Here is a 25,582-nt window from a genome sequence, read left to right on the forward strand (position 1 = left end):
CACCTACAACCACATCCCATCAAAGTACATAATCTGGATAGCAGACACTCGAGCCCTGTGCATTGCTGTGCGGATAGCAAGATGCAGACTCCATTTGTAAGGCTGGTAGTAATGCTGGTACTAATGAAAAGAGTGGTCTTTATTTTCATGTTGCCATCAAAGCCTCTCCAAGAAAAGGATAACCATAGGGGAAAAAAATCAGGCAACAAAACAAACTTTGAAATGGTGTTAGTGTACAAAACCAACTATTTTATAGTAAGCAAGTTACTGATCCAGACAGCATAATGGCTTAAAAAACTGGATTCTATTACAAAAGCATTTTTGTGAATATCGATTTCAAAGATATTATTGCTAAAGGATAGTAAATGGCATGTAGGATTTTGGAAATTCTTTCGGCTACTTTACAAACATACAGAAAATAGTGGAAAAGATGCATGCTCTAGAAACTTAGTATTTTTGTCATGCCTTTGGACTAAAAATAATGTGAAGACACTAGCAAATGGGCATTTGCAACAGAGCTTCCTGAAGCCTACAGTGTCTTTTCTTCTGTATTTGCAATGCCTTTGGAAGTCTTCTGGTTGTTATCTTCTGATTTGGGGATCTCCAGCTTCGTTTGAGGAGGAGTGTACAGCTTCTGTCAAGCAACATAGAAGGATGAGTTAGTCAAGTTAGAGATAAATACCATCCCAGGAGCAAACATATTGCTGATGACTAGAATTTGGCAGGAAAAATACACTGACAACCCCGGGACACAGCATATAAATTGCATTTAAAAGCAATGTTTAATTAAAAAAAAAACAGTTTCTAAAGCTTCTGTAGTTCAATCTGTAATACAATCCATACAAAGAGTCTGTGTTTATGAAAAGGTTCTTTCCAACACTATTCTGACTATAACTTAAACTCAAACAAGACAGCTTAAGTCCATGTGCAATGATGGGGCAATGAAAAGCACTGTATTAATACAAAATTCTTGCAGTTAACTTGTGCTTTAAATACTTCCTTCGAACCCCTTAGCCACTCCCTCCTTCCACTCCCCTCCATTAGACTAAAAAGTGCTTAAGGAACAGAATTGTTTGTTATTGTTCACTACAGTGTATGACATCCTGTCTTGAAAACTGTAGGCCGTCAAGGAATGCTTGTTGAAATTGAATTTAATGTGTATGTATATTTACATTAAAATAAGTGATGTGCAAGGGCAGCAAGGTAGTACAGTGGATAAACAGTGGCCCTAGATTCAGGAGGACCTGAGTTTAAATCTGACCTCAGACACTTGACACTTACTAGTTGTGTGACTCTGGGCAAATCACTTAAGCCTCATATCCCCACAAAAAAAAAAAAAAAGAAAAAAAAAAGAAAAGGACATTCACAACAATTATCTCAAAGTCTTTGGTTTTGGTTTTTCTTTGCTTGTATTTGCCAGGTAAGGGGAGTTAAGTGACTTGCCCAGTGTCACAAAGCTATTAAGTATGTAAGTGTCTGAGGCTGGATTTGAACTCAGGTCTTCCTGAATCCAAGGCCAGTGCTTCATCCACTGTGCCACCTAGCTGCCCTGTCTCAAAATTTTAAATAATATATGTTATTCTTTTGAATTTTCAAAGGATAATTTAATGTTTTTATTGTAGTAGCACAAAGTAATTAATTACTAATGAATGTTTTTTTGGGGAGGGGCGGGGCAATGGGGGCTTAGTGACTTGCCCAGGGTCACACAGCTAGTAAGTGTCAAGTTTCTGAGGCTGGATTTGAACTCACGTACTCCTGAATCTAGGGCCAGTGCTTTATCCACTGCGCCACCTAGCTGCCCCAATGAATGTTTTTTTAATTAAATGTTTTAATTGAAATTGATTTTGTAAAATGGTTGATATGGGCAAGTTTTTATTTGAAACAAAATATTCAGGAACTGACCACATTGCTTTGCTATCCACTTCGGATATCCTCGAGTTCAAAAAGAGGATTAACACTGAGGCAACCCCAAAGTTACCTTGTTGAGACTTAGTCTGAATAGTTATCTAATGCGTACGCTTGAGTATGGGGATACATTCAGAAGGACAAAGCAGAATCTGACTTAAATATATTGACTCCGTTGACTGAGTTTTAGAAATATTTTCAATTTTACTCAAGGACAAGAATACCTGAAAGACAGGATCCAATTCTGTTGTCTTGTTGTTCACATTGGTAGAGTTGTGATTCACCACACATATCTTGCCACCCTATAAAAATAACCATTGAGAATGTCATGAGATGCATCATACAAAAGCACGGGTGGAGGTATGAACTCCCTGAGCTTTTCAGATCTTGAGAAAGTTCCAGCAGGTCGCCTTTCATTGAAAGGCCAAATCATAATCACAAACAGCAGAGATAATTATCACTAATAGAAAAGGACTCGGACAAAGACATTTGATGGTGGGTTTAAATACTCCTTGTATTATTCAGCTGCTGCAAAAGAGGGCAGTGGAAGAAGAAATGCCCTTCTCAGAATGAGAAAAAGAAATAATTCTAAGTAAGGAATAACAAACAAAAGCATGGAAATCCTGAACTATTTATCAGTATTGTCCATGAAAATGGAATATTACAATAGATTCTCTGTTATCAGAGCTCTCTCTTTTCTTCCACCTCTTTCTCTTCCTCTTTTGCCCTCCCTTCCCCTACTTTATGTAGAGTGTTTTGTATATGCATATATTCTATAATCTGTAGTTAAATAAAGATCATAGAGAATATACATACATATATAATACCATATATATTATGCTAGTTTCCATATATTTGTATGTCTAATGTATGTATCTATATGTTCTCTCACATTCTATGTTCTGTTTTTTCTTCTTTAGATCATATATCAACTGCATTTTATAATATAGAAACACATAATTGATATACTATATAAATACTATATTGCCTCCTTAAATATCAGACACACCCATATAGGCACATATATACACATATATACACATGTATATATATATATATATATGAAAGAAGAAAGATTACAATAGATGAGATCAATAGATATAGCACACTATATGTAAGTATATGTACATATACTATACTCTTTTTTGTCTTTCTCTCATTATATACACATACATATATGTGTATATTTTAAACATATGCATAAACACAAAGCATGAGAATAGAGAAAACATGCATGTGCATTTATGTAAACACATATGCATATGTGTACATTGAATGCACATCACTTGTATTATAAATGTGTGTTGTTATATGCCCACATATTATATAGTATATGTATAGCTTGTGTGTGTTATGTTATATATTCATACACATATAAATAATGCACATATGTGTTATATATACATAAACATCCATATTCATATCTATATAGAGATTTATTGATATATAATTACCTCCCTAATGCACATCCATACCCACACACATCTGTACTTAAATATTAGGGATATGGCATTGTAGAAAGAAATAGAGAACTGGTTCTGGAATCAGATAATGTAGATTCAACTCCTATCTCTTACAGCACCTATGAGACCTTAGGCAAGTCATTTAACCATTCTTAGCACTAATTTCTTCATCTATAAAATAAAGAGACTAGAGAAGATACTCTGTAAAGAGCTCTGTAGAATCTTTTGCAAATTTTGGTCTGTGACTCTGTGAGCTAGAGAGATAAATGAACAGGTGTCTCTTTAGGTTTCATAGGATCATAGACTAAAATTTGCAGAGAGCCCTAGAGACCATTTTATCCAAATTCATTTTAGTAATGAAGAAACTGGTGCATAGAGTATAATTAAGCGACTTTGCCCAACCAAGACTAGACATATGTGCGTGTATGTGTTTAACAGCATAAAGCCCAATAGAATTATCTATTTATCAGAAACAACTAACATATTTTAAAATCAACTGTGTTACTAAAATTCCTTTATCCTTTGCAAGAGAAAGTACTTTGAAAACTAAGCCACAATCATTAGGTAATCAGAAGAAAAAAATTATATTTATTAAACTCCATTGTTAATAAAAATGAAAGCACTTATAGCCAAGAACACATTCTAGATTAGTTATTCAAAAGTTTTTTTTTTAATCATTTTCTTGTATTGAACAGTTTAGAATAATAAAATAAGCTAATACGGGCTATTGTAATGTTCTGCACGGGTGTGAAATTTAGGTTTGCTTCTCTCTTCTTCTCACCCCCTCACCCCAACCTTAGTCATTCTGCCAATGACTATCAAGACAAGAAGCTGAGCCCATTAGCTAGCAAGAATCTGACCTTGAACAACTCATTTTTCTGGGTCAATTTCCCTATTATAACATGATGGGGTTAGGCTAGATGACATCTGAGATTCAATCAATTCTAAAAACAATGGGAAAGATTGAACAATGGGAAATAACCAGAGGCAGAGTGGTGAATAGTTACAACCTTCACATAGCATATACAGACATATGTAAAATCAAACCTCCAGTCCTGTGACAATTTCAAACTTCATGGTCTCCTTGAACCCCTGAATATGTAGGAAAAGATGACACTATATTTTGGACATCTCCAAGTTCATTGGTCAGTCACAACTGTAATGCTTTGCTTTTTGTAGATCTAATCAAGGGCTTCTTTTCCTTCTACCATTAGTATGTATACATTCATGCATATATACACAGATACACAAACAATTAAAATAAGCTCTCCACATAATGGCTGTTTCAATTAGTGAAAAGATGAATTATTAAAAAATACTATTCATAATAAGAATACCATCCCTCCTTAGATTTTTTTGTAGATATTTGCCTATAACTTTCTTATGTATTTATCATTATTCTCCTCTCTAAAAAGAAGTGAGTTGGACTAGATAATATTTCCTCTCCCTTTTGTCCCCAAATCTGTGATCATTACATTTGCTCTTGGGGGACACTCTCATTATCTGTCACACTCTTACCCTTCTTTTATCTTTCATGGTTTGCCCTTTGCCATAGCTATCTTCATACCACAGCCCCTAGGATGCCTTAAATATAGTGGTTTCTGGGCAAGTTAGTTAATATGAATTACATTGAAAAGTCAAGTCTTGTTAATTAAATTTCAATAGTAATAAAAATATAAAGCCCCCAAAGAGCCTTTTTCCTCCTACCATGCTCTATGTTAAAAAAAAAAAAAAAACAAAACCTTTAAACTTCTTTTCCTTCTGTGTTTCAGGAAGAAGCTTAATGAGATAGCATTCATAAAGCCCTTTGAGCTTCTCAGGAAGGCAATGCTAGATAAGGCCAAAGTTATTATAACTTGTAAGCATCTTGTCTTAATAAGCATCTTATCAAGCTTGTAGCTATTGTTGGAGCAAACTTTCCCTTTGTATGAAAACAAGGGACCCATGAAATCTGTATGCTTTATTACCTACTTTATAGAGTCCCTGATGGGAGAATAGTCCAGCATTCTAAACAAGCCCTGTTGAAAAATGATGACCCCTCAAAATGTCACAGGAGATTGTGCAAACCTTGGGGCTACCTCAAACATGGTCCCACAGGGATTGGGTGGAGACTTCATTTAGTCAGACATACAGGCCATGCTTTATCTCTGCTGGGACAGACTTGCTTTTCTAGACAATTAACTCCTAACCTACTGGGTTGAGGACTAAGCAGAAACAATACATATAATGATTTCGGTTGTAGGGAAGAAGGGGAAACATAACCACACCAGAACTGTTCTGCCCTGAGTGCTGAAAGATCTCGTTAATTATTGCTGGCTTCACTACTAATCCAAATGAGACCACAGGCTATAGCATTGCAACCAGTCTGGCATAGAACAGAAATACTAAGGTATTTTCTTCTTAAATATACTAACTAATAATTCAGCATAAATATCAGAAAGGATACTGCAATTACTTGGAAAGCAACTTCATTTGTTTCCTTTAGCTCCTCAGTTTTGGTAGATTTTCCCATATCCCAAGGGGCCCATGTGAAGTATAATTAAGGAACCATCCATGTCCTAGTCTATATTCAGCAGCACTGGGAGCCATTCTCCCGGCTGTGCTGACAGAATGGAATTGTTTAAATTATTACAAAAATATATATAAACTCTCCCCAGCATATTAGCACTTTCTACATTATTGACAACTAAAAATAACAAGAAACAGAAGATATTGTCACTAAGAAGGAAATATGTAGAATTAATAGTAATTCAAATACCACAACTAGTGGAAGGGAGAGAGGCATAGAGACAATGGAAGAGGAAAAGGAATGAGGAGGGGTAGAGGAAGGATGACTGGAAGAAGAACAAAGAAAGGAAGAAGGATAAGGAGAAGTTAGAGGAGGTGGAAAGGCATAAAGAGAGGGAACACATGGGGTATGGGAATTGGAATACAGAGTTTAATTTATGTAATTTTACTCTTTTACCGTGCTAATTTTTTTCAAAGAACCATTGCCAGAATTATAAATATAAACATGCATACACATGCACAAAAATGAATGTATCTATACAGTACACCCATATATATAATATGTATATAAATATGCACATAGGTATCAACCACAATATTTTGTGAATTAGAACCTACTGCTTTCTAATCAGATTAGATAAACAAGATTTTCTTGTATTTTGCATGAAATGAGCAAGCATAAATACTGCTACCTGCTAAAGAGTTGGCACATTAGCAAACTCTAACTTGGAGAAAGAAAGGGAAGAATAGGTGAATGTGGTAAAAATTATTTGTGATAAAATTATTATTGCAGTTTTTAGCTGACTCATTTGGGAGGGGCCACACCTGGCCCACCCCGAAGTTATGTATACTACTGAGGTCAGAAGCAGAACTCTCCATAGGCAGTTTTTGAAGGACCTCCCCTTTTGGATGAGGCAGAGATTCTTCTGGAACACTCTCTCTCTCTCTGGCTACTGCTTTTCCAGTGGCGCGAGCAACTGTAGACTGTCCAGGTTTTGGTGAGTTCATTACAGAAAACCCTAAATGCCTTTAAATTAGCTTATTTGGAAATGATCTGGGGATTCCGTAGACTAAGTTTAGAGTTAAGAGTATTTATCTGTATTTCTTTTTTCCTATTTCCTTATCTTTGATTTTATTAGTTTCACCTTTGTTGTTTAATTAATTCCCAAGTAATAAAATCTGATCCTTCTGTGAATTAAAGCTATAAGACTCCTTCCTTATTGGACTGGGAGAAATAACTAAAAAGGGCAGTTCAGAGGGGAGGGCAAACCTAAAAGTTCCCTCATATTTCTGGGACCCCAGTATTTAGGCACGTCACCCAATTAATGCTCCGTATATCAAATTTTGGCCCTCACATCTTGAAGATTCTTCTAAGTTTCCAGAGAAGTAGGGGTACATTAGTAATGAATCACAGAAAACAGGCAATGTAGTTGAACTTTCACTCTACTGGGATGACCTAGGGCCCATACCAAATTACTTTCCAAGTATTATTTCTTCACCCATTAATTTAAAAAGCATTTGTTTAGCCTTTATGTAGTCTGAACACAAGTGTATCTTCCACTTACAAAGATCTTTACCATGTTTATCTTTCTATTGGAGGAATTATCTAGTATGTCACAAAATTAGAGAATTTTACCATTCACAAAGGCAGGTAAAAAGTTATGGTAGTGGGAAACTCCCTCTGGGTTACTTTGTAAGGAAGGGGATATGAGAACAAATTTATGTATATGAGAATAGTTAATCACACCTGCTGTTAATCAAATCCTTCTGTAGTATGTGTCTGAAAAGCCAAAAATTGACTGTTACCTACTTCTCTAGATTCATGTGTGAATTAATTATCCATACTACAGAGACATGGACACAAAGCTATTTTTGAAGAGCAATAACTACTGGTCTAACCAATTTGCATGGTAATTTAAAGTTTGCAAATCTTTCCACATACTATCTCATGAAGGAACACAAGAGTAAGGTAGAAATATCACCATTTCCATCTTACAGATTCCTAATTACAGCTCTCTTACGTGGACAAATGGTAGACTTCTGAATAAATGTGACACTTTCATTACCTACTATAAGAGGTAACTTTGTAGTGGAAAGAATAAGGTAGAAATCAAAGAGCAAAATCAGTTGAATGACTTTTTGGTTTGTTTTATTTTAGCATCCTTATATAATCTGACAATGAGAAATAAATATATAGTAAGCAACTGGCTGACTAAAATTTGAAGAGATGGAAGACTGTCTATATAAAACCCCCAGACTCTGAAACCATTAAAGAAAGCATGCATTTGTCATGAAAATAATATCAAAGTATGTTGTAAAGTCTCAAGAAAAAAACACATATGATTTGGTTAATAAACTAAACAAAATTTATATTTATTACATATGCAATGAAATTTTATGGGCATTGCTGAAATTTAATAAATTTCAGAATTTCATATTTCATATCATGTATTATGATATCAGAATATCATAATAAAATACATATTTTGAATAAGAGAGATGGATCTTACAAAAGGGGAAGCGAAGAAGTTTTGTGATTGGATTAAACACGATATAATGAAAAGATCACAGTGTAGTAAAACTACTGCTGGAAAGATCTACAAATTTTATATCCTACATTCATTGTTTTTTGGTGTTTGCCAAAAGGGTCTTTCTTCTGTCTTGTTCTAATCAATATTTTAACCAGTTACTTAGATAAAAAGCAATATCTTTGATTTCTTCAGGGTAGGGAATTCCTTTACTACATAAATCCTAAGGAATTGTCTGAGGCATGAAGAGATTAAGTGACTTGCCCACAGAAATACAGTGAGTATATCTTCTTCACCCCTATTTTTATAAGAAAGACCACTAGATTCAGAAGCAGGGAAAACGTCTGCAAACACCAACTTTGTTACATCCTACCTGTTTGCCCTTAGGCAATTCATTAATCACTCTGTATCTCAGGTCTTCTCATCTATAAAATTACGGCTTTGGACTAGATGAATTCTATAGTTCATTCTATGGTATGGCACTTAAATTCTGAGACTGTTTTGTCTATAAAATGAAGATAACAACACTTTCACTAGTATCTTATTTCCAGAGATACTGTGAGAATCAAATGATATAATGTATGGAAAGAAGACTATCAATGCCAAATCAACATATGTGTGTACACATACCATCTTTACACACATATGTATGTGTGCATGTATATGTATATCTACACTTATGTATGCATGAGTAGATATGTTTGTGTGTATGTATATGTGTTGTGAGTTTTACTCTGATTATTAATTGTGGTAGATATATTTTTGAAAAATCTTAATTAATGACTGATTTAAAGGAGAGGATAATGGAAATGACAATATTGCTAGATTATACCATACTGCACCTAGAGAGATGAAATCTATAGATGATATTTTCAAAGTTTATCCTGGCATGGAAGTGACTATGAATTATGGAATCTGAAAGATTATCTTTGAACAGCTTGAGGTTTTACAGGTCTTAACAGGTCAGAAAGATCATAAGTATGGTACAGAGATAGATTGTCTTCTTTTGGTTGGGGATTGTAGTAGCATAACACATTAAAATATCATCTACCAGAAGGTTTGATGACTCTCTTTTAAATTTAATGCCTTCCTTATACTCGTTATCTCTAATTTATCATGTAGGAAACTTATTTATACATAGTTATTTGCATGTTTTTTTCTTCCATTAGAGTATAAGGTTGTTGAGAGTAGGGACCATATTTTGTCCTTCTTTGAATTCTGAAAGTTTAGCACAGTGCCAAAAACATAGTAGGCAATTGTTAACAGATGGACAAGCAAAGATTGTTGAATTCAATTGTCAGCACTTCTGCCAACAAAGGATTATTTTTAGGAGAAATATCAAGTCAGGAAGTACAGCTACTAAGGTGTAGAGAGATAGAGGGGTTCTTATTGATATTCGTGTTTCCACAACAGGAAATAAAAATACTGGTGCAGCACTAAAAAGCAAACAAACAAACAAAAAACCAATAGTTTTAGGGGAATATAACTCTGGATAACTGTCTGCAGCCTCAGTTTCTTAAAAAAAGAATGTTCAAAGAGGGTGGAGCCAAGATGGCAGAGGAAAGGCTGACTTGCCTGAGCTCTCCCCAAAAACCCTCCAAATACCTTCAAATAATTCAATTCCTGGAGCAGCAGAACCCACAAAAGGATAGGGTGAAATAATTTTCCAGTCAAAGACAACTTATCAGGTCAGCAGGAAAGGTATGTTTTATTAGGGTGAGAGTAGAGCACAGAGCAGTGCAAGCCATGCCAGCCAACCCCAGCACAGACCCTGCCCCAGCAAAGTAGGCCACAGGAGCTTCTGAATCAGCAGTGCAGGAGCTGTTTCTGGAACTCTGCACATGGATGGTGAGGGGGTCACGTGGTTGGCCAGGGGGAGATTACAGGGATCTCTTTGCTGGCATTGAGGCAGGACTGTTGTTTTGCTCATGCTCTCAGGCAGGTCACAGTCTTGGGTGGCAGCCCCAGGTGGGAGAGGAGCACAAACACACCAGAATTTTTATGCATAGTGGATCAGGACTCTGTTCCAGGTTCAAAGGTAGAGAAACAGGCCTGTAGTTGCTTGCAGACCATAGCATAGGCCAGGTGAGTGGTGATCATGCCTCTCCTTAAATCATACCACCTTGGAAGAACAAAGGACTTACAGAATTCTAGAAGTATCTCTGCAAACAGCTGCTAAAACCCCCTGAAGCTTAGGACAATACATGCTCCACCCTGGAAGCAGTGTCACACTTTAACAGAGTCAGAAAACAGATTGGGAAAATGAGTAAGCAGAAAAAATACTGACCCTAGAAAATTTCTATAGTGACAAGGAAGATCAAAATACACTCTCAGAAGATAAAAAAGTCAAAGCTCCTACACTCAACGCTTCCAAAAATAAAAATATGAATTGGTCTCAGGCCACAGAAAGTCTCAAAAAGAACTTTGAACATAAAGTAAGAGAGGTAGAGGAAATAATGGAAAGAGAAATGAGAGTGATGCAAGAAAATGATGGGGAAAAAAGTCAATAGCTTGAAAAGCCAAATTGGTCAAATGGAAAAGGAGGTACAAAAGCTTTTTGAAGAAAATAATTCCTTAAAAATTAGAATTGAGTAAATGGAAGTGAATGACTTTATGAGAAATCAAGAAACAATAAAGAAAAAACAAAAGAATGAAAAAATAGAAGACAATGTGAAATATCTCATTGGAAAAACAACTGACCTAGAAAATAAGATCCAGGAGAGATAATTTGAAAATTATTGAAGTACCTGAAAGCCATGATAAAAAAAAGAGCCTAGAAATCATCTTCCAAAAAATTGTCAGGAAAAATTGCCCTGATATTCTAGAAACATATAGTAAAATAGAAATGGAAATAATCTACCAATCACCTCCAGAAAGAGATCCAAAAATGAAAACTTCTAGGAATATTACAGCCACATTCCAGAACTCCAAGGTCAAGAAAAAAAATATTGCAAACAGTAGGAAAGAAATAATTTCAGTATTGTGGAGCCAAATTCAGGATAACACAAGATCTAGCATCTTCTACATTGAAGGACTGAAAGGCTTGGGATATGATATTCCAAAAGGCAAAGAAACTGGGATTACAACTAAGAATCACCCTTGACTAGAATGTATAACTGCCATTATCAACATAATTGGAAGCATTGAGCCCCACATCAGTGAAAACATGGAGTCCTAAAGCACTGGCATAAAATCCTGGGATATTCTGCCAACCCAGATATGTGGTGTAGTGGTGGTGGTGGTGTGTGTGTGTGTATTTCATATTGTCAGAAATAGTGTTATCCCTGTGATACAACTGTTTTTTTCAGGGCAGTGAGGGTTAAGTGACTTGCCCAGAGTCACACAGCTAGATAAGTGTCAAGTGTCTGAGGCCAGATTTGAACTCAGGTCCTCCTGAATCCAGGGCCAGTGCTTTATCCATGGCACCACCTGGCTGCCCCCCATGATACAACTTTAACAGTCCTTTTGAACATTAAAGGCCCAGTTTTTTCATCAGGGGCAGAAAATATTGGGAATAATTTTCATGAATAATTCTGTTCACTTTTGTTTGTTATTTTGACCAGTGTGAACCAAAGCAAGTTTTTTTTTTGGGGGGGGGGCTTCCAGCATAATAAAGATGTTTATTGTCCAACAATAGTCATGGTAAATTATTACTAATTGGGTTTATAGGGAAAATAATTTCTGGAGGGGTGGTTGGTATCTGGAATGTAACTAAGTCACTTAAGTTTTGCTTCATTATGTCATGAAACAAGTTGGTTAAATTAAACATGTTAAGTTATTAAAAGCAACCTTCATTATTCTCAAATACTATTTCCTCATTAGAATATAATTGGTTACAGTATTACAGATTCAGGGCCAAGGGTAATCCCCTAGGTTCTTCAAGACTCTGTTAGTATAACACAAGCTCAGGTCTTAGCAAAAAATAATAACCTGATCATAGATTAAAACAGGAATATCTAGAAGCCATTTATGCATGGTAACTATGTAATGCATTGGAAAGAGCAATAAACTTGGAGTAAGCAAGACCTCTATAAGTCTTAAAAAGTTAAAATCTGGCCTCAGACACTTATTAGTAGCAAGTGTTTGGACCGGTTATTCAACTTCTGTTTTCTTTGGTTTCTCATCTGTAAAACCAGGATAATAACAGCACCTTTATTCTAAGGTTGTTGTGTGTATAACATTTGTAAAGAACAGATAGATAGGGATATAGAGATTTATGAATATTTATATATACACATACATATGCATATGTATATACATGTATACATACATATACATATACACATATATATGTGTATTTCTAGTTATTATGATGGTGATTAGTAATTGGCGAGTGATTATGATAATAATGATGTCCAACCTCCTTTTATATAGGAGGAAACTTGGACCCATTGAAATTGAATGTCCCAGGTTCAACAAGTGGTAAAGAATAAAAGTAGAATTTGAACTCAGGTCTTTTGATTCTAAGTCTAAAATTCTTTTTACTTCTCCCTATTTCCTTCTTTGAATATTAATCAGTTAATGGCTCATAGAGCTGTAATCTGAGGACCAATTTATTCAAATGTGGTGACACATTACAAGGGAATTGAACAGCAGCTTATGATTTTACTTTTTTGGCTTGGGAAAGTTATTTTAGTAGTTCACTAAAGGGAGAAAGGATTGCTATGATGTCACTAATTAGGGAAGACTCACACTGAGAAATACAGGATCTCTGATAGTACTGAGAAAGAATCACAAAAGGAGAAACCTACAGTCATCAAATTGGTCACCTAGGTGAGATTATATCTAAGAATTGCTTCCTATAATATAGAAGAAATGTTCATTCAGGCATAATTAGACCTTAATCGGAGACAACTGACTTCCAAGGAAGTCCATTCACTTTTGGAAAAATTAAAATGTTATGAAGATTTTAAAAATTATTAACTTAATATAATCATTATGTTTTCCTTAAGCCTTCTCTTTTCCATTATAAATATTCCTAATTACCTCCACAGTATTTAAGCTAGTATGGCTCTGAGAATATTTAGGAACTTCCTGGCCACGTTTATGTCTGGGAATTTTTCATCTTAGTAATTTCCTCCCTGACATGTGATACACAGAACTCAATATAAAACTCCTACTATAATCTGACCATAGTGATATACACCGGGGCTACCACACCTTGAATTTTGGATACTGTGTCTCTCTTAAGGACTCCCAATTTCAAGTTACTTTTTTTATTGGCTAACAAAGCAATCTCATGGCTTTAATGATGCATGATTGTGTGAGGGAAGTGGGATTAAATGAAAGAATATGCTTTCAAAACTTAAAAGACTACCTAAGTACTACTTATCATTACTTCAATTATTATTTTTCCTCTTCTTTTACAGGATATCATCAAGGGGGAGTATGACCATAAAAATGGGTGGAAATAATGAATGATAAGCATATTTAAGGAAATCTGAGGGAGTCCTCAAGCAGGTCATATAGATTCCATGTGGAGGATTTATAGGAGGACAAGGACAAAAGTAATTCCCATGAAGGGACACAGATAGGTTGTGATCTGTACAATTACATGTCCTGGTAGACTGATGCAACCACAATACGGTTAGTTGCATAAAAAATGCTGTATTTATGACTCATAAGAAACTTGTTTTTCACTAGCATTTCCAGTCTTTTGCAGACAGATGTTTGTCTAATCATGACTTTCCATGTAATACTTGAGAAGTTCATTCATTTGAGCACAAGTATAAGGCTTATTGCTTTTACAATTAAATTTAATTTTATTCACTCTGCCCTAGTGTTGCAGAATTTCAAGATCTTGCTGCATCCTGACCCTCATACAATGTGGTTCATATTTCTCTTAGTTTGCATCATCTGCAAGTGTGATGCACATCAGCTATGCCTTTATCTAAGCCATGAATAGACATGTTAAAGAGCAAAAGGCCAGATTCCCTGGTGACTCTTCTAGAAGCTTCCTTCTATGATGATACTGAATCATTAATGGCTACTTTTTTGATCTTGCCATTTAATAGGTATGAAACTACCTCACTTTTATTGTCTATCCTGTGTTACATTTTGATAATGATAATTGCAAATAACTTTTCCAAATTTGAAAGAAAAACAAGGTTAACAATGTCTACAGCATTGCTCTGATGACAAAGCATAAAAACTTGGTCAATCAGGAAATGAATTATCCTGGTATAACCTCTTCTTATAGTCACTGTTTCCTTTTCTCGATTGTGGAAACCTCCTAAACCCACCTGTCCATTTAATAATGTGTCTGAACAATGGGCCAGGATCAAGATCACATTATTTTTTCTTTGATGGGAGACATTCTCTTATCTAAAAATGTGTCAGCTTGGTAGAGAGCTGGAAATGGAGTTAGGAAGACCTGAGTTCAAATCCAACCTAATATAAATACTAAAATGATCCTAGACAAGTTATTTAACCTCTATTTGACTTAGTTTCCTCAAGTATAAAAAAGTGTACCTGCCTCACAGAGTAGATGTGAAAATAAAATAAAATAATTTTTATAAAATTATTAGAAAGAGCCTGGCACACACTAGTTGCTATATAAATGATTATTCCTATTCTTTCTTTCTCCTTTCTTTAAAACTTAGAGCAATATTTTTTCTTCTGTAGTTCTGTGATATATCTCTTATTCATTCTTTTAAAGCTTACTGAAAATGTCTCCACAAGTTCTCTCCAACTCCAGCATGTACGTCAATCGATAAATATTTATTAAGAGCCTACCATGTGCGAGTCACTGTGCTAAGTGCTAGGGATATGAAAAGATGCAAAAGATACTCATTCCCATTAAGGATCCCATAACCTAATCTTCATTTGGTCTAGTAACTTTAATTCATCATAGATAGGTAGGGTTTCATTATTCTTATTATTGCTCTGTGTCTTTAAGTAAGTGACTCCCTATAAAGCATTTCCCCCCATATTTGCAGGTTAATAAGTATAACTATGCTTAATTTAACAAAAGGCAGGAGCAAAATTAGATTTAGGCAGTCTCACCTTCTCTTCATTATCTGTTATCATCATCAGTATATTTATGGAGTAATGTGTTCATATCATGCCACTCCATTTTAGGAGAGCATTGGTAAATTAGAATGTGTTCAGAAGAGGATTATTAGGATACTGAGATCATCCATTAAAGGGAAATAATTGCAGTAGACATGGAGAAGGCAAAAACTTTGGGGCAAGTGTTTTTTTTTTTCAAGTATCTGAAGTGTTGATGAGGACAGAGTAGACTTAGTTCTTCTTGCTTGATTCATTAGACAGGACACCAGTGAATAGACATTATGAGGAGTTTGATTATAGTTCAATATGACAAATATTTAGAATTATGTGCAAATAAAATGAGTTGCCTTGTGAGTTTGTGACTTCCTTGTCATTGGAGGTATTCAAGAATAAGAATAGGGGCAGCTAGGTGGCACAGTGGATAGAACACCGGCCCTGGAGTCAGGAGTACCTGAGTTCAAATCCGGCCTCAGACACTTAACACTTACTAGCTGTGTGACCCTGGGCAAGTCACTTAACCCCAATTGCCTCACTTAAAAAAAAAAGAATAAGAATAAGCAGTTACAAAGTAACTATAGCCAAGGAAGGAAATAAGCATACATTAAGTATCTACTATAGGTTAGACACTGTGCTAAATGTTTTACAAATATCTCATTTGATCCTCACAGCAACAATGAAAGGTTAGTGCTATTATAAACCTCATTTTACAGATGTTGAACCTAAGGTTAAGTGACATTCTCAGGGTCAGACAAATAGTATCTGAGGCCAAAGCTGAACCCAAGTCTTCCTAACTCTAGACCCAATGTTCTATGCACTATGCCAACCAAGGTAGGTCAACCTAGAGATTGAGGTGAGGATTAGCCTTCTTACAATAAGATTCTTTTGTTTCAAGGTGTTAAAAAATAGAGGTTAGCTTTGAGAGGCCCATTCTATTAACCAATCAGGGGAAAAAATCAAAGGGTAGATTACAGGAGGGTTGATGAAGAAAATATGTCACTGCTGGGCAATGTCAAATAGAAAAGTATGCATTATTTGCAATAAGTATTCTCATTGATTAATTTTGTGGTTTTCCTATATCACTGAACAAAAAGAAGAGATCCATATTACCTTAATGATCAGATTTAATTGACTGAGTTACTGATCTAAGTGAAGGGTTCTAAATCATGCCTCAGAGTTATTTCCTTTCAGATAGAATCCAAATTCAAGAATGAATTAAATTTGTGGTGTTTTTTTATTGTCATAAAAATACACCAAAACATTATATATTTTCCTCCTTCTTCCCAAATTAAAAATCCCAACACATTCAGAGTTTGCATGTATACATCAAATATTATGTGATTTATGTTTTTTTTCCAAACAGCTCTTATTAATGATGACATAAAAAAAAAAGAAGACCAACAAAAGGATTTCTGAACATTCCTTAGATTGGTAACTGTCATTGGTAAAACATCTCAGCACCACTTGGTAGCTCATAGGAGAAATATTTTCTTTAGCATATTGGTAGTCTAACATGACCAATGGCATCAAATATACTACAAGTCTCTCTGAATTCATCATTGTGAATACAACAGGGTCATGTTTGTTAATAAATAATTAATAAGTACCTGAAACATTTACTATGTGCCAGAGGATGTGCAAGCACTGAGGATACCAAGGAGGGTCCCTGCTCTCATAGAATTTACCATCTAAAGGGGGAGACACCATGCAAAGAACTTTGTACAAACAAGCTAAAGACAAGATAAATTGGAGATAATTAAAGGGGAAATACACTAGAAGTAAAGGGGATTGATAACTACTCTTTCAAAAGGTGGGACTTTAATGATGATTAGAGGAAGCCAGAGAGACCTGGAGGCATAGAAGAGAAGGAATAATGTTCCAGATATGGAGGAGAGCCAGTAAAAATATCTGGAGTCAGAAGTTAGAATATATTTGTTTGAGGAACAACAAACAGGAGGCTAATGCCACTGTACTGAAAAGTGTGTGTGTGTGTGTGTGTGTGTGTGTGTGTGTGTGTGTGTGTGTGTGTGTGTGTGTGTACAGGGTCAGAGTGAAGTAGGGGAGGTGTAAGGTATAAGAAGATTGGAAAGTTGGATGGGGGAATAAAAGATTTTCAGTACCAAACAGTTTCATATTTGACTACAGAGATGGCATTGAACCACTAGAGTTTACTGAGTAGAGATGGTCAGATATGCAATTTAGGATGATTACTTTGACAGAAGAGTGGAGAATGGATGACAGTGGGGAGAGACTTGTCATAGGGAGATTAACCATCAGGTTGTTGCAATAGTCCAGGTGTTAGGAGATTATGATCTCCATCTGGGTACTGGTAGTTTTAAGATTTAGGGATTATAAGAGTTCAAGGTGTTTGAATTGGGACTGCAAGATTCTTCTAGATCAGGGATTCTTAACATGGATTCAACGAACTTTTAAAATGTTATTTTGTAACTTCCCCCATAGAATTAATTTTATTTGTAATACCTTTATAGATATTATTCTGAGAACAAATTCAGAGGTTTCACTAGACTGCCAAAGCAGAAGATGGGTTACCTTTTAAAGGGAAAATTACAGGGGAGATATATATTTGAGCTGTGTGTCACACACACATATAGAGAAATCTGCAAACACAAATATTAAGAACTCCTCATCTAGGTCAACTCCTTTTTTTAAATTTTATGAAACTGAGATTCCAAGAACAAGAATGATTTTCCAAGTTAAAAAAAAGAATGATTTTCCATAGTTTGCATGGATAGTAAATGGAAAAGGCAGAATTTGAATCTGTATCCTATGATTCCACAATTAAAACTGTATATTTTGTTGTTCTTAGTTGTTTTCAGTCATGGCCAACAATTCATGACCACTTTTGGGGGTTTTCTTGACCAAGATACTGGAGTGGTTTACCATTTCCTTCTCAAGCTGATTTTATAAATGAGGAAACTGAGGCAAACAGAGTTAAGTAACTTGCCCAGGGTTACACAGATGATAAGTGTCTGAGGCCTGATTTGAACTCAGAGAGGAAAATCATCCTGACTCCAGGCTCAGCACTCTATCTACTGCACCACCTAGTCGTCTGCTGTTTTGGACCAAGATTCACATTCTCTACTCTGGAAGAAACATATTTAATGATGGTCACTGACACATTCTTCATTTAACAGAAATCATACATTCTTCCTAGGTATAGCTGCATGGTTCTAATGTTTCAATAGAATTGCTAATGTATCTCGATTAAAAGTATTCCTTGGGATTGACATTCAGTTAAATCTACATTTCTGTGATTAAATTCACTAAATAAGTTTAATATCATGGCTTAGCCATTCATAGAGACATATCTCCGTTTATACACACATGTATGTATATGTATGATATATATGTATATATGTGTTCGTGTATATATTTCCTTTAAAAAACAGTAAAAACCCCTTCCATAAATAGTAGCTCACTGAGTCTGACACATTCAATGTTTCCCCAAAGTGGATATGCTCCTCTGCTATTTTGGCTTAGCTATATCCTGCTTGTGTTTTTTTTTTTTTTAGCATAAAGATGATGTATAACTCCAGTAAAGAATTTTACCTCATCCCACTTAGTGGTTCTGAATTAAAAGATGCTGAATAATGAACCCTTGCAGTTCTTTCAGTTCTTGAACTATGTACTATGAACTCAGTACTATGGAAGAAGTACTAAAAGCTGATCAAAAAGCCAGAAAGACCTAAAATCTAGTCCCAACTCTGAATTATACTGTCTGTGTGACCTTGGGCAACTTATTTGACTTATTAGTGATCTAGGAAACTCTATAAGACTATAACTTGCAGAAGTGCCAACTTCCACTGGTACCAGAAATTTCTTCACTTGAGTTTTCTGTTTGTTTGTTTGTTTTCACCCCCTATCATTGCAATCCACTAATCTGGTCCCTATCTTGACATAACAACAACAAATAAGCCAATGGTTTATCTGCTACACTGAGGACTACACCAAACATAATTCCAGGTGAAAAGATACACTTCAGAAATGCTTCAAGATGAGGAGAATAATATGCCAAGTTGGCATATAGCTAAAGAATTAAGTGGGCCCATGGCATCAGCTATACAAATGCTATGAAATCATAGAACTGACAAAATTAGAAAAAAAATAGATTTGGAAAGAAGCCCATGTTTGCCTATGATCTTAGCTTAAAGCTATTAAGTGGCTTTTTTGGCCTCTCCATTTAAATACTTATGGTAAACATGCTTTTCTCCATCAGAGTCCAACCAAAAAGAACATGATGAAGTGGGCATGCGTGGGCAAAGCAGTGACTATAATAGATGAGCTACTACCTTCAAAGAATTATGAAGAGGAAAGTGTGGATAAATCACAGGACCTGCAATCAGGAAGAATTGACTTGCCATTTGCTAGCTATATGACCTTGCTTAAGTCACTTCATTTAACTAATAAATGCTGTATAATTATAATTATAAACTATGACAGATATATGAACAGCAGCAGTTGCTTATATAACTATTGCCCTATATTATTATTATTATTACTGTTGATAATTGTTATGATTATCATAAATACTGATTATTTTGAAGCACATTACCTATTCAAAATTCTCTCTTACCACTTTGCCACAGTGCCTGGAATTATCACATTTCAAGTCATTCATCTGTACTAAAGCATTGACATTTATTATTAAAATGTAAAAATAATAGTTCAAGTAATATTTTACCCATTATATAGGCAATATCTCTTTACACTAAAATAACGGGTACATTTTTTTCATACTCCCCTAATTTACTAATGAAATTAATTTTATGTCAAATCATTCCATTTTGACTTTATCTTGGTATATGGTGTGCAATGTTGGCCTATGCCTAGTTTTCACTAAACTACTTTTAAGATTTCCCAGTAATTTTTGTCAAATATGGAGTTGTTACTCTAAAACTGCTAAGATCATTAACTATTATGTATTGAGGACATACTCATTTCTTAGCCAGTATCAGATTGTTTTGATGATTACTACTTTGTAATATAGTTTGAAATCTGGAACAGATAGGTTACTTCCTTATTTTTTTCCTTCATTCCATTGATATTCTTGATCTTTTGTTGTTCCAGATTGATCTTGTTATTATTATTTCTGGCTCTATAAAACAATTTCTTCATATTGTGATTTGTATGGTATTGAATAAATAAATTAACTTGAGTATAATTGTTATTTTTATTATATTGACTTGGCCTACCTCCTAGCAATTGATATTTCTCTGAATGTTATGTCAGTTTGTACTTACATGTAAACTGTTTATTAATTTTGTTCATATAATCCCTGGTTTTGTCTTGGCAGATAGACTTCCAAGTATTTTATACTGTCTACAGTTATTTTAAATCAATTTATCTTTCTTTCTCTTTTTGGTGGACTTTGTTGGTAAAATATAAAAACACTGATAATTTATGTGGATTTATTTTATAGCCTACAACTTTGTTAAAATTGATAATTGTTTCAGCTTGTTTTTAGTTGATTTTCTAGGGTTATCTAAGTATACTATCATATCATTTGCAAAAAATAATAGTTTTCTTCATTTCACCAGAGAAGCTTTTTGTGATCACTTCTTTTGTTGTTTTTGTTTGCTTATTTTCCACCCTATTTCTTTATTTGGAACTTTTTGTTCAAATTTGGCTCTTTTCTCAGACTAGGGGTTGGGGTGGGGAAGCTTTGTTTCAAATTTCAGGCTTTGTTTTCAGACCTAGTTTTGGGATTTTGGATGTTTTGGGGGTTTCCAAGATTCTGTGATCATTTCTGGCTAAAGAACTCTAGAAGTTGATGCTGCTTGTCTCTACCATTTAGTCCTATCACTGAAATTTCATCCACATGGACTCCAGGCCAACCTCCTCCCCAATGTCACAAATCTCTCTTCCTGGCCTCTTATGGTAAGCTACAAGAATGTCTCACTCTAAACTTTTATTGGCTCCAATAATCTGGAATTCAACTTGAGTTATTGTTTTCAACTTGTTTGGAAGGGGATGTTGGGATAGCATAGCTTTTTCTCCTTTCCCATCATAAATCTGCCTTCTGAAGTCTAGCTTGTAGTTTCTAATGGAGAGTAAACTAGTTGCATTTGTTTCATGTCAGTCCTCTTATTATTTGTGCAAGAAGTGACATAAGAATAAGGATTGGGGTGGGAAAGGCCTTGGAAATGAATGAGAGGATATGCTCAAGGCTGCTTTTTTTAAGCAAGCATGCCATACTACAGATATAGATAACAGAATGGTGGTAGGGAGGCTCACATTGATGAAACACAGCAAGAACTCAGGGAGGAATTGGAGGACATTAAAGTAAAGGCATCTTAGTTGCCACCTCCTTAGAGGCTGTATAGCCTCTCTTTCTTCTCTCATAGCTTTTTTATTTTAGAAAGCAAATAGATATCTCTGATCTTTATTTTCCCTATTTCCCTTGGACCATTTATTGAATTTCCATTTCTCATGTTATGCTGCATGACCTTTAAAAATGGTAGCATTCTGAAAAAGTAAAAAGGAAAAAAATAAACCTAAAGTAACTATTATTGCATTTAGCAATGATAAAAATCTCTGTTAACCTCGACAGGGCTTAGATAACAATTATTATTAATATTATTATATTTCAATATAATATTTAGTTTTTACAAAGGATTTTATATAAATTATTACATGCGGTTCTCATACCATAATTATCATCTTTTTACAGAAGAAGAAGCTGAGGTTGAGGTAAATTACATGATCTGTCTATGGTCTCATAGCTATCAAGCTATCTATCAATAAATAAACATTCATTAATGCCTATATGCTAGGCATTAAACTTAGTAATGAGGATAAAAAGAACAAAAAAATAAAATGTTCCTGAGTTGGAACTTGAACTCAAGTACAGTATATTATTCATAACATCACATAATCCTTCCAAAATGTAGGGTACTGAAGCTTATAAAGTATCATGATTTATAAAGTAGAGAATAAAACACTGGGATTCCAGAACTCTGACTTGTAATCTTAGTTCTGACATTTATTACCTTTGGTGACTTTGGGGACATCATTTCTTTTCTCTGGCACTATCTCCCAATCTGTAAAGTGAAAGGGTCAGGCTGGATGACCTCTAAATGTTCTCCCCAATTATATTTTCTATGTTGTGACATTTTCTATAGGAGAGCGTTGCTCTGTGGAGCTACCTTCCATATCTTTTGCAGAATATAGATTCCTGAATAATTCACTGAGCAGGCTGACAAACTGGGCTTTATCCAGATTCTGAACATCTTTTCATTTACTACATGCCTCTCACTTCCACATCAGTACTGCAGTTCCCAGACTGACCTGCATAGCTGATTAGGATTTGCTGAGCTTTTATAACCTTGAGAGTGTCAGAATTTCTAGCACCTTGATGCTCTTTCCAGCATTCAAAGACCTTGAGAAATATTAGCAAATTAATTAAGTCACATGAAACCCTGCTTTCATAATGAAACATTATGCATTTCTCTTAATAAACTCCTGCACGTTGCTATTGCAATCAAGAAGGCAGGGCAGTGGAACTGTGAGGACAGGAAGGCAACAGCTATTGTCAGTAGCCCAGCAGAAAGTTGTTGGTATGTTGATCAATCAATTTACAAGCATTTATTAAACACCCACATTGTCCCAAGAAGTATGGTAGCTATTGTGAATACAAACACTTACAATAAAACAATGCTTACCTCAATGAGTTCCTATATTAACAGAATATCAAGGCGTGTTCACTAAGCAGCTATGCTTAAGCCAGTACTTAAAGTGTGGCAACCAAGCTTGGATGAATAACAAGAAAAGCACACAAGATTTCTCTAAAGCAGAACAGTGGGGCTCTTGGAGTCTTTCTAGATAACTTACTCTATGGGCCTGTTTGTATTGTCATAAGTCATGGATGTCCCTGAAGAAGTCTTGTGCTACAGAGTGCATGGGGGCCTAAACATAGAAAATACTTAAGTGAATAGATGATGATGATGACTGTGTCACACCATTAGCTAGCTCTAGCTTCAGCTTTGTGCCCTTTTAAGATTTTGTTCATTCTTTATGATGATTATGATTCAGAAAAGACTCAACCCTAATAGTTCAAGGTCACAGGACATGCATATGTGTATGTGTGTGTGTGTGTGTATGGACAAATGAAGAAACCCCTTTCCCCCCCACAAACTCGAAGGAACAAGTCCCAGGGTAAAAAACTCTTTTTACTAAATAAAATTATGGCAAATGGTAAAGAAAAGTAAGACAGATTTGGATTAAGAGGTGGGAGGTACATTGGCGATGATTTTAGTCCATTGCCACTAGTTCATTTTCCAGATGAGTAAACAGACTCAGAGATGTTACATGACTTGCCCAAAGTGATGTGTTTCAGGCAATACTTAATATGTGTATGTGTGTGTGTGTGTGTGTGTGCGTGTGCGCACACGAGCACATACACCAACTTGATTTAAAGGACTTTCTTTATTGAGTAAATATGTTATATTGGAATGAATGTGACAGTTGTAGTTACAAGATCTAATTTCAAATCCCAGCTTAATATTTGTTACTTGTCATTTAGTTACTCTGTTTCTTTGTCCTTAATTATAAAATGTGGTTAGAGGTAGGTTGGATTCAATTAGCCATTTCAGTTTTAAATCTATGATCTTATCATAAGCAATAAAAGAATATTTACATTGCTCTATAACTAAAAGGATTATAAAACACTTTCCTGAAAATAGCATTGTGAGGTAGGCAGTTAGGAACAGTTAGGAACAGGGTAATTTCATTTTTTGGACAAGCATCATGATACTTAGAGATTCCATGACTTTCATGGGTGACATGCAGAAGAAGCCAAGTTTGAAGCAGAACTCAGTTCTCTTGACTCTGCCTCCAGTGTCTTTGTTTCTTTGTTTGCTTTTTTCCTTAGGTTTCCATCCCAAATCTATTGTAAGAATAGACACACCTATGCAAGGTATCACAAGGATAAAATGAGAGTATGAGGTGGGCCCTGTTTTAAAGGTTGTGACAAAAGAAATACATGTGAAATACTGAAATGACAATATGAGACATCATTATAAACAAAAATAAAACATAACTGCGTAAGTACAGATGACTATAAAGAATATAGAGAAGTTTAAAAAACATAAATTGGTGAAAACTGAAGTTAGTCATACCAGGAAAAAAGAATACACAAGTATTACAAGAAATGGAAAAAAACAAACAAAAAATACTTGTCTGTCAAAAAATATATATATATATAGATGATCACCTACAATGATCAAATTAAGTGACAAAAGCATGTGAAAATGGTCCTTGCCTCCTTATTTGCAGAGGAGTAGAACTATGATTATTATATAATGCATATATTGTCAGATCCGGCTGATATACTGATTTTAAGTATAATTTTATATATTAATATGTAAATGTAAATATATACACATATGCATACATATATGTATGCATATATGTATATCTGGAGAGACAACTGAGTAAAATTTATGCGAATATGTCATTCCCAAATTGATCCCAAAAGAATATGAAACTAGCAAATTTCTTTACTTTTCCACAAGGCAATCCTATATCCAGGAGCTATTAAATCATTGTATATGGATCAATTTCATTTTGTCTAACTCCTCCATTCATTATCCTCTATATAAACTGCCAATGAACAGATTCCCTCCATTAATGTGATGGTCAGAACTCAACACAACACTGTAGACAGACTTAGACAATGATACATCTTTGTCAACATAATCATTTCTCTCTAAATAGGATTGTACATATAAACAGATGACTATTAGGTTGGAGAAGGCAGAGCTTTTGTACATTTCATGTGTCTTTCTATTTAATTCTGTGTCAAGAAAGAGGAGGACAAAGAAAGCCAAACTGGCCTTCTTGATAATTGACCTGGCATTACGATTCATTCTCAGCATAAAAGGCCTTTTATTTCATCAATATTTGAATGTGCCGATCACAATATCTGAATTTCCCTTAGCAAATAATTCCCTTTACCAGGCAGTTTGTGATTGTAGTACATAGTATTACTATAATCTGTATGTACCACCTGGATTTGATGGAGGTACCTTATTATCCAAAAGTATTTTTTATGAAAACCTAGGTTAATACAAACAAACTGACCTACAACTGAACTCCAAATTGAACCCAGATAATTAGCTGATAAATGGCCCTTCCTCATTGACTTCTTTC

At 34.9% G+C, this 25,582-nt stretch overlaps 1 protein-coding gene across 2 annotated transcripts in view; it reads right to left on the bottom strand.

Annotated features, from left to right (window-relative positions):
- Window positions 1-223: 223 nt before the first annotated feature.
- Window positions 224-25,582, bottom strand: part of LUZP2 (leucine zipper protein 2) — a 772,382-nt gene continuing 747,023 nt past the window's right edge. For both annotated transcript variants that reach the window (XM_043973415.1, XM_043973414.1), the window contains 2 exons: window positions 2,130-2,207; window positions 224-634 (listed from right to left, as the gene is read on the bottom strand). In XM_043973415.1, the coding sequence (XP_043829350.1) occupies window positions 530-634; window positions 2,130-2,207 (183 nt within the window). In that variant the 3' untranslated portion in view covers window positions 224-529. The remainder of the gene's footprint in view (window positions 635-2,129; window positions 2,208-25,582) is intronic.

Source organism: Dromiciops gliroides, chromosome 6 (genome assembly GCF_019393635.1).
Source record: "Dromiciops gliroides isolate mDroGli1 chromosome 6, mDroGli1.pri, whole genome shotgun sequence".
In the NCBI taxonomy this organism is placed as follows: domain Eukaryota; kingdom Metazoa; phylum Chordata; class Mammalia; order Microbiotheria; family Microbiotheriidae; genus Dromiciops; species Dromiciops gliroides.